General features: G+C 34.5%; 1 protein-coding gene and 1 long non-coding RNA gene across 3 annotated transcripts; one reads left to right on the top strand and one right to left on the bottom strand.

Moving 5' to 3' along the window:
- Positions 1-2,637: 2,637 nt before the first annotated feature.
- Positions 2,638-9,617, top strand: LOC148853906 (AMSH-like ubiquitin thioesterase 2). 2 transcript variants are annotated; one of them, XM_088984537.1, is made up of 11 exons: positions 2,777-3,034; positions 3,177-3,241; positions 3,518-3,590; positions 3,810-3,914; positions 5,856-5,893; positions 6,078-6,366; positions 6,464-6,553; positions 7,302-7,364; positions 7,525-7,599; positions 8,585-8,647; positions 9,111-9,617. In XM_088984537.1, exons 1-11 carry the CDS (start codon positions 2,942-2,944, stop codon positions 9,321-9,323), a joined length of 1,167 nt encoding a protein of 388 aa, XP_088840663.1. In that variant the 5' UTR covers positions 2,777-2,941; the 3' UTR covers positions 9,324-9,617. The 2 variants fall into 2 exon arrangements, with proteins under 2 accessions (XP_088840662.1, XP_088840663.1); XM_088984536.1 differs by lacking the exon at positions 9,111-9,617 and having other exon boundaries at positions 2,638-3,034; positions 6,081-6,366; positions 8,585-8,831.
- Positions 9,618-9,855: 238 nt separating this feature from the next.
- Positions 9,856-10,559, bottom strand: LOC148853905 (uncharacterized). Its single transcript, XR_016112518.1, has 2 exons — positions 10,413-10,559; positions 9,856-10,323 (listed from the first exon to the last, which is right to left on the bottom strand). It is a non-coding gene; the product is annotated as an uncharacterized LOC148853905 (long non-coding RNA).
- Positions 10,560-10,965: the final 406 nt, after the last annotated feature.

The raw sequence follows: 10,965 nt of genomic DNA, 5'->3' as shown, positions 1-10,965 counted from the left end.
AAAATTAATAATGATTCATAAATAAATTGTTTTAATTAATAATTAATTATATTTATTATTATATTAATAAAGTAATAATTAATAAATATTATTATAACAATAATAATAATAAATGTTTAATTAATAATTAATTCATTACTAATACTAATTATTATAATAATTAATAATGAATATAAATTAATAATTAGTTATTAAAAATATTTCTTATTAATTTTAATTAATTAATAACTAAGAGTTAATAATAACAATAATTGTTAATTAATTATTTATTTTTTTGTAATTAAATAAATAAACAATATTAAATATGCTATAATGATTAATAAATAAATAATTAATATTTAATAATAATGATTATAAATATTAATAATTAATAGTTACTATTAATTATTGTTACTAATAGTTACTATTAATTATTGTTATTAATAGTTACTATTAATTATTATTATTATTATTAGTTAATTATCAGAATTATTATATAATAATTAATAATAATTGCTAGTTATTAAATAATTATAAATAATATAATATTTAATTTAAATTAACAACTAATATTTAATAATTATATTTAATTAAAATTTAAGTTATAACTAATATTAATTATTAAAATAATTCGTTAATAATTAATAATTAATAATGGTGAAATAAAAGTTATTAATTTTTAATTCTTAATTATAATAATTTTTATTAATTAATAAATAATAGTTATTGTAATAATAATAATAATTAATATTTAATTAATAGTAAATTTTCTATAAATACTAATCATGATAATAATTAGTTAAAAATTAATATTTGTTATTTGTTAATAATTAATTATTAAAATAATTATTGTTATTAGTTAATAATAATAATAATAATAATAATAATAATAATAATAAATGATTAATGAGTAATTATTATAATAATAAGTATTAATTAGTTATTAATTAACTTTTAATTATTATTATTATTATTAATCAATAATAATTATTATTGCATATGAGGCCCTTGAGTTATAAGGAGGGAGATGTGTTTTGTGTTTTTGGGGTATCATTGAAAAACAAAAAAATATAAGATTCCACTTTAATGTCTGATTTGATGGAAAAAGTAGGGAAAATGAAGGAAAAAGTAGGAAACCTATACAAGGTTTGTAAAGATTTTCTTTCTTTTCCCTACTTTTTCCTTCAAAATAAACATAGTTTAAAGGTCCGTTACATTTACAGGAAAAACAATCTGGAATCGGAATTGGAATGATAACTGTTTGGTTGGATGGAACTGGAATCCCATCTTTATTCCTGGTGGAATGGCATTTATCCATTTGAGGGAATGGTCATTCCCTCCCCTCTCTTGGGAATGAGATTCCATTCCAGCTGATTCTCGATTACCATTTGAATCAAAAGAACACACCATTTTGATTATAATTCTAAAAAGATCTAAATCCGATTTTAGCATTGAACCAAACAAACCTTAAATATTTTTATTTCGGGCTTTAGGGCTGTTCATAAGAAGGCCCAAACCGACCAACCCAGCCGACCCAACCCGAGTCAGCGGGTTATCTTTAGCCCGGGTCGGTTTCGGGTTGTAAAACATCATAAACCGATGGTTCGAGTCAGTTTCGATTTTCTTGTGTGAAAACTGAAATTGACCCGAACTGAACCAACTATTTGTCCCTTTATGAATTTTAAATTAATTAAGCCCTCATAACTAATTGTCCCTCTTCAAATCTATTACATTGGCTCGATTAATGATTGTAATTAACTGTCTTGAAGTCTTCCTATAGAATTCACCCAAATCCCAATTAAGACAATTAAACTTCAAAATGAATATATAATCAAAGGGATAGGTTGGTGGTTTTGGAGATAAAACTTAATTAATGAAAAGATGTATAACATATATACCTCTATAATAGGCATTATTATTATATATGGGTTTTGCTCTTCTTTTCCTCTCCAAAGTCCAAACTGTGGATTAGAGGTATATCATGTTTATCAAAAACAAGGCTTTTTCCGTGTTCACTACCTCACATACTGTGGTGCCATAGTCCCCACATATATATTGCAGTTGAGTTTCTGTCAAGCATGGTTGAACCAACCCAACCCGACCCGTAAACAGCCGACTTTACTTTCATGGGCTTTTTTTTTTCAGATCATGGGCCTTCTCATTTGCATCGGGACTGAGTTGACTCAGTGGCCCGGGTGACTAACAGTGAAGCCGTTTGATTGTACTCCCGATATCTTATACTTTTTCTCCTGGTTCGGATCTACTACTCACAGAACGCACAACGACCTCACATTCTGTCTTATATTTCCACTTCTATTTATTATTCATGGAGATATTCCCGGTACAGAGTGGGATGTGGTCGAATGGTTGCTGTAGAGCGTATCCCAATTCCTTTTCTCTTTGAACGTGAAAATTATAAGTATAAATATTTGTAAAGCATAAAAATGTGCATATAAGTACATTTAATCACACACTTGTCATCGACCGAATGGATGACCCAAAAAGGTTGGAGATCTGAACCCGTTGGATTAGAACTTTTTAACTTGAGATACTGATACGTTAAGATTATTAAACTTTGGGCATGCGCTACCACGTGGTCGTTACAAAGATCGGAGTTCGGATAGGCTCTACAAAGCGCACTCCACACACGTCCCACATGCACATATAACCGTGCACTGGGAATACCTCTCGTACTTATCATGGGAGATGTTCCCATGGACGGTTGGATGTGAATGAGGGGCGTGTTCTGTGGGGAGCTCATGTGAGATTACACAAATTAGAAGTGGAAGTTCCAGTGTGGCGTGGCGTGGGAATCTCCCGGGTTTTGATTTCTGTTTTCTTCTTTCTTCGTTTATAGTCCATATCACACTCAAACACTGTTAGAAATGTCTTCAAAGCCTACTGCGAAGAGAAAGAGAAAGCGACGCAAATCGAATATTTTATTAATTTTAACCAAGAAGTAATGGAAATTTCAGTCCCCCTAAAGAAGATTGAAGCTGATAATCGGTTCCCGCTCGCTTTCTACTATAGAATCGCCAATCAACTCGTCAACCAGGTGTGCTCTTTATTTTCTTTTTTCTTTTTTGGTTTTAGTTTCTTCTCTGTTTTTCTTTTCATCTTTTTTCATCTTTATTTCTGTGATAATTATTGTTTTTCCTTTTTTTTTTTCTTTGGTTTGCTCCTCTCTTTTTAATTAGGCCAAGGTCTATAGGGATGACCAAAACGTTGATGATCTCTGCACAACTCTCAACAGATATTGCAGGCATATATTTCTTCAATCTCCCCTTCCATTTTTTTTCTTTTTTTTTTGGAAAATAAAAGGAAATCTTTCTTAGATTTCTATAGTTAATCTTGTTATACCATTTTTCCTATTACTTCTTTTGAAATGGATGATGCTTTATTGTGATGAATTTTGAAGAGTTGATGTTTATTAAATTTTGAAGAGTTACATAAGATTTACTCAGTTTCTGAGAAGCTCAACAATTTCCTGCCAAGACTTTATTCGCTAGCTAAAATTATTTCTAACTTCCATTAACAGACTTTTTGATGTTATACCTCAACATCGGAGTTACTCTACCTATTCTGCAAAAGAGAAGCTTCATCACAACAAGGTACGGACTACGGAATCAGTTCTCTGTCATTTTATTTTTATCTTTATTTAAGCCAAGTAAGTGCTCCGGGGCATGAAACAGTGTTTGTCTAGATATACTCAGGGTTTTACTTGCTCCGAGCTCGACTATAAGATTACTGCTTGGAATCTGACAAGCTGTTGATTAATGAATTTTTTGGTGTAATCCTTAGCTTTGACTGTTCGTACTATATTGGATCAGATACATAAGGAGTTTGTCAAAGAACTGGAAATTTTGAAGCCTCTACTTGGCCGTGATCTTCAGTCTCCAAACAACCATTCCCTTTCATGTTCCAACAAGGGGAAGGTAACCCGTTCAGTCTTTGCTTTATAACACAACACAAACACATCATGAACTTGTCAATTATAACTGTACAATTTTTATAGGAAAAATCCCTAATTTTCCAGTTTTTGACTTAAAAAAAAGTTAAAGATAATTTTATAAGGAACAAGGTTATGATTTCTGATTGTTGACTACTACTTCTAGACTTTGCATGCAAGCATTTTTTAAGGGGGGATGAATGACTACTTCTAGACTTTGCATGCAAGCATTTTTTAAGGGGGGATGAATGAATAATATTGGGGCAAATGGCAATTCATAATCTATTAGACTGTCTTGGAGTCATGCCACTTAACTATATGATTAACCGCATTTTGGCCCATTCACTCGTTTTTTTTTGTCTTTGGCTGTATCAATCGTCGCTACCGGATTACTGCCAATAATGGTGCAATGGGGTTCGAAACACAATGTTTATATATCAACTAGTAACAATAGTTTTATGAGTGGTTTGAGATGGGGTTACTGTTCACTGCTTCAATTAGCCTTGTAGCCAACTCTTCCTTGATTTCTTTGGAGACTTTGAAGAAGTTCAATATGCTATCTTATTGCTTCAAATAGCATTATTAACCAACTCATTCATATTGTTTCAAATAACCTTTGCCTTTTGGCAATTAACTCCCTGAGAGACAAAGCTTTGAGCTGGAAATTAGAGTTCCAAAGCCTTCAACATTAGTACCTTCCCCTGGAATTGTCCTGTAGATAATCAACCTTTATCAGAAACATTCCTCTACGCAGCTGCTTCCTCTTCTAGAAGATGATAGCGACAGTGGACTAGTCACCTCCTTCAAGCGGCTGGTTGAAACTGAATTTCAATGGGAGTTGTGTGGGCAATCCTGGCCCCTCTGGAATTGGAGGAATAATCAGAGATGATGAAGGAAATATACGTGCTTTCTTCTCAGGTCCAATTGAGCAAGGTGATGTGGCATCTGCAGAATTCTTGGCAGGTGTTTTTAGAGTTGAGAAAGCTAAAGAATTGGGTGTTGAAAGATTAGTTATTGAAGGTGACTCAATAGTTGTGGAATGGTTGAAGAAGGGAGAAGGAGTATCTTGGCATCTAAGGAATGTTCTTAGGCATTCAAATGGCTCTCTAGGATATGTTTATTCAAGTCAATTGGGTTAGAAGATCTGCCAACAGCCTAGCAGATGGTCTAGCTAAGCAAGGGGTTCAGAGACAGACTATGTTTTGGGTTCAGCTGTAATATTTTGGGGGGTTTAGACACTTAGTGTCTTCTTGTATCTTCCACATTGTCTTGATATTCTGCTTTCTCTTAATATTAATAAAATCTTTTTTTCTGAGTTACTGATAAAAAAAAAATCCTCTATGCAACTATTTGTAGATGTTGACTCTTATATTCTCTACCTCTCAACTGGATTTTGGTTCTCAGAATTAGGATATGGATTTGGGAGTGGCTCTTGGTCCATGTTAGAGCTTGCAGATCATATTTTATGTAGTCTTATACTTTTGTACAACTGTTTCGCATTTTATATACAACAGTACTTGGTGTATTAACTCCTTTTACTCTTTGGGTGTTATCTGTTCTGTAATGTTTTTTATTCATTAAAAACACACCCTTTTTATTGATAAAGGATCTATATGCTGGCTAGAGGAGGTGTAGAAAGATCAGACTTGGGGGGTACAGTGTCATACTTGATTCTGCTTTTCTTTTGGTGGGTTTGGTATGCTACATGCTGGTCTGTCATCGTTTTTCCGTCTCTCTCTCTCTCTCTCTCTCTTCTGGATGCTGTACTGTGATGGTTTGTGCCATTTTATTAGTTATTACTACTCTTCAAATAGTAGTTATCTTTTATTGTGACTGTTTTTTTTTTTTTGATGAATTTATTGTGACTGTTGTTACTGATAAAAAACAATAAAGTGGTTATTTCTTACTAAATATTGTTATTCCATAGGTCAAATGTTGTGGTACAGCAGTAACAAAAAGTCAGAGGTATAATTCTTTCCAACTTCAAGCAATGTTTACCCCCTGTAGGAAACCTAGGTCAAACTGGGAAAAAGTTCTTTACAGGGATCTTACTTACAAAGAGGGTACTTTCTAGAAAGCCTGGGTCTTTTGGTATTCCATTTTATTTCTTTTCATTGTATAACTTGCCTGTGATATAAAACAATGTCAGCAGAATTTATGAAGAGAAAACTGGGTTGGTATCAGTAATGACCATCGGTTCAGCCTTTGCTTCCTCACCACTTGAACCCCTTTGTTCTGCCCCCGCTACTACTGATAAGGATTGGAATGTCCATGTGCATGTTGTCACACAGTCCGTCCCTTCTCCTGCTATTTCCCACACTGAGAGCATGCCTCAGGCTGCACATATTTGGCTTCTCACTTCAGATTCAAGAAATGACCATTCAAAATCTTCAGTTGCTGGATCGTCAGAATCTAAGGTCCTTCAAGATATTCATATTGTAAGTATTCAGAACTTTTTATGTTTCTTTCCTATACCTTCTTGTAGTTGTTTAAGATTGCCTTGGCTACTAAGTCGATGACATTTGTTTTTCACAGTCAGCAAGATTGATGGAAGATTTTCTTGAACTTGCTAGAGATAACACAAATAAGGACCTGGAAACCTGTGGGGTTCTCGGTGCTTTCCTTGTAAGATCCAAATACTTCATACCAATGATTTAGATTTTGATTTTGACCATGCTTTGACCTGATATGAAATTGAAATTTTGGTGGAATTTCATAGTCACGTTCAGACTTTTAAGAATATTTAGAACAGTTAAATAACATAATTAACTATCTTGATTTTTATCTCTTTTTCTCATTATACCTATTTTTTCTTAATCAGGATCCTATCAATTATTATTTATCATCTTTATTATCCTTATTTTTCTCCCTTTGGTATCAAAATTTTAGGGGTTTCTTATTCCCTATATACCTTGTTCCAGTCACTCCCAAAACTTGAACAATATCTCAAATGTTCAAACTTTATGGAGACTCAATCTTTGCTTCATTCATTATGACATTGAAGCACTTGATCTCCTTTTTTCATTACTTTCCTTCAACCTACAACTTGACTTACATGTGAATTAATTGCTATAATGCAAATTGTCACCTTGACCTATCATCCTAAGCATCAGTTCTATTGCATTCCTTTCAATGGCAAATGTGGGGTACTAGGGGAGAGAAAACAAAATAAAGAAAGAATGAAAAAAATATCTTCCCAACTGTTATCAGAACAAGAAATTTTTCATTTGCATTATTTTTGCAGCCTGTCAACTAGAGAGCTCACGTCAGGCATGGCAACATGAAGGAGAGTTAGAAAATTATTTCCAATTATTTTATATTATTAATCTTCTATCTCATGTATCTGATATTATTCTCCATTTCCTGTATCCAGAAGAAAGGAACCTTCTATGTGACCACCTTAATAGTGCCTAAGCAGGAGTCAGCTTCCAATTCTGTAAGTCTATGGGGAACTTCCCTTTCTTAGTGCAAAATTTTTCTGCTCATCTTCTATGGCAGGACCAATCTTGGCACTGCAAGCTGCCTTTGTTTTTTCTTTTCTTTCTTTTTTCTTTTTTTTATCTGTGTGTGAAGTAACCAGGCATGGTGAATGACAGTGTCAGGCACTAAATGAGGAGGAGATTTATGCCATACAAGATGAACAGTCCCTCGTTCCCATAGGATGGATCCATGTAGGTGTTTCCTCAGTTGTATTTGTTTCTTTCTTGTATTGACATTTCCTTGAACGCAAGCTTTAAAGATGGCTTCAGACTTCAGACTCTACATGGTTGCTGTTTCTTTTTTCTAACCTCTAATTGCACTTATAAAACATCAATGTGAGTACAAACTGTTTTTCAAATATAATATAAATCATAAGGAAAATTTATCAAGAAGCAGTTTGTGGCATTAATTCTCCTTTCACTGCTTCCCTCATGTGAGGTGTAATATAGGAAAATTTATCAAACTCCATGACTCCATAGAAAAAACTAAAGAAGGAAGATTACCAAAAAGGTATGACTTTAATTCCTTGTGCCAACTAAGGATAATCCAGGAAAATCATTGCACTAGTTTTCCTCGAGAACTTCCTTCAATTTTCTGTCTCTTATCAAGCCAAACACAGCCTAAACAAAATAAAGATGAAAAGTGTAAATCAAAGGAAGAATATAATTTGACTTTGTAGAAAAAAATACAAATATGAACGAAAATAAAGTGAAAAAACTACTCCATCTTTGGCAAATTTCTCATAAACAATAATCAACATCAATAGAAAGGCTGTATGATGTCTAAAGAGCCATTTTAAAAGTATCTATGAGGTTGAAGTGGCCCATATCAGTGATTTTTCCAAAATAAAAATGCCTGGGACTAACCAGGACACTAGATCTGCTAGACAGACTTTACAGAATATGGTCCTTAGTTCAGCAACGACTATGAGATAAGCCTCATAATTTACCCCTTATTTCTGTGCACTGATTAGACAAACACTGCTTAAACATGCTTGTCATGGTTGTGTCCATTGCTGAGAATGGTTGAAGGCATTGCCAAAATACGTTTTTCCATGTAATTAACAACTCTCATCAGGTGGTGTTCTTTTTCTTGGACTAGTGATTCTACTTTCATACTAAATTGCTTTGTTCCTGTTTTTGGATCACATCTTAATCTATTTGTTTTTATTTCCAGACACATCCTTCTCAAGGTTGTTTCATGTCATCAATAGATTTGCACACTCACTACTCTTATCAGGTAACTGGCTTTGAGATCAGTATTAAGAATGATAACGTATACTGTATAACAGGTGGTCAGATGGCTGTCTGGATAGAGAATTTTTATTTTTCAGCCCAAGACCTGTCAGTTTTCCTGCAGTGACCAAGTAGTGGGCTGAATCCTGAAAATCAACAACTGGTCAATCAATTTAGGTCTTAAACAATATACACTTATTGATGATATCTCTCTCACCAAAATAACAAAATAGGGACACCTTCTGACTCTGAATTCATTGATGAAATTGATTTGATCACCTCTGAATTCAGAAATTGCAAAGTGTCTACCCCTTCCCCCTGGTTTGATTCGTTTGGACTTTCTGGTCCTCTTTAATTTTACAAAAAGTTCATAACATATCACGCCTTATCAGGTTCGATTGCTAAGTTGATTTCGTAATGACTGTTTGTACTTCTTGAAAATGAGACAATGCTTTGTTTGTTGATAGATCCCATATGTTGGTGTTTTTTTGTTCCATTCTGACAGGAACTATGGAATATTCCGGCTATCTGACCCTAGTGGAATTACTGTCTTGAAAGAATGCCAGGAGAAAGGGTTCCACCCCCACCAAGAACCACCCGATGGAAGTCCCCTTTACGAGGATTGCTATAATATTTATATAAATCCGTATCTGAGGTTTGAAATATTTGACCTACGCTGATATTGTAGGATATGCATTTATGCATGCGTGTTGATGGGTGGTGATGTGTATGCAAAGCGAATTCACGTCAGAGAGCTGGACCTGGAAAGCAACCCTTTTCTACAACATTGTAAAATTAAAGGCATGATGTTAGCTATATCTCACGAGGGAATGTTTATTAATCCTCCTGAAAAGATGCATGTATTTGTAATTAATTACCTAAAAACATTGACATGGTATTATCCGTCACATAGTCTGATTGATCGGACTGAGCAGTAAGGAATAAAATGATTTTTAAGTCGTCCCTGCAGTTAACGTGAATTCTCTGGTCTGGTGGTTTCAGAAATCGAGACATTTAAAGTTTAAACTTTAAACCTATGTCACTCTATTGATCTTCTATATCTCATCCTGCCTGTTAAATTTCCTCGTGCTTCTTGCGTTAATAATCCACGGTTGCGCCTCATCTTAAAAGAGATGATTAGCAGTTGCTTCACGCTACAACGTTTCTTCGTCGTGTTCATAATTTTAGTATAGTTGTTAATAACTCCACTTGTTTCTTCAAAAAGAAAAAACTTCACTTTGTTATTTGTCAATGGTTATTACAAAGAATATGCAAGGAAAACTAATTCGTGCTTAAGTACAGTCGATTTGCATGCAAAAATCCAAACAGGAACATTAGGTGGGACTTGTTTTTCTTTGAATTTTATCAGGTGGCAGGTAGGACTTGTTTAAACATTGCAATATGTAGCCGCTTTCATCATAATTCCACCTAAGGTCCAGTTTCACACCTTAACATATCCCTGCGCTTCCACGAGAGAGAAGCTTAGAGTCGTTGGTTGCAACTTGCAACTCAGACAGACTCAGGTTCGCAACAGTAATCTGTAACTTAGGCGAAGGATTTAACACGCAAATCATACCTAAACGAGCTTCCAAAACACAATGCTGCCGAGCGCGTTGCACCTCCACCGATCCAGGTCTCGGTTTGATCTTCTCTGCCTTCCCCCAGCATTGCTGCTTCACACTGTAAGGAAAGCTCCTAGGGTTAGCGTCACAGGGGCAAGATATGGAGCCCTTCAAATCCCACATTACCTTCTTTGATAATCAACTCACAATTGACAAGAGATGTGGTCCAAGACACTCTAGCTGAGCAAGACCCCGACAGCCTTGGCTGGAGCCCACCAAATTGACGGCCCAACTTCTAGTGGCGGAAGGGTGTTTTCCTCCCCTCCAAGGCTTCATCTTCCATGGTCTCACAAGATTAACAGTCACTGGCAAATGAGAATAAAATTGCCTTGTAAGGACCTTGTCAAGTTATCACCTTCCACTTCAGGGATACTACAAAGTGACGCTGCAAGGGTGTCAATACATGGGATACCCCAATGATAAAATCTACCCATCATCCCTTTGCAACCCTACCCCAAATGATAAAATATTCTTCATGTTTCATCAATACCATGAACACAACGGGATGCAAAATGTGATGTGGCCATATGTAGTAAAATCGCCTGTGGTGTGGTGAGCCCAAATCAATTTTGGGTCAAAAGTAAAATCGTTTATAAGACGTTTTGTACTATTGTATGGAATCATAACATCATAGATATAGATTTTGACCTTTAACGAGATTTTTGTAGTCTGAACAAAACCTTCGTCATGTTCAGGGTCA

This window comes from Nelumbo lutea, chromosome 4, assembly GCF_056320005.1.
Source record: "Nelumbo lutea isolate HS-2025 chromosome 4, American lotus-T2T, whole genome shotgun sequence".
NCBI lineage: Eukaryota > Viridiplantae > Streptophyta > Magnoliopsida > Proteales > Nelumbonaceae > Nelumbo > Nelumbo lutea.
Note: the sequence above shows the minus strand (reverse complement) of the source record. Positions and strands in the feature narration are given on the sequence as shown.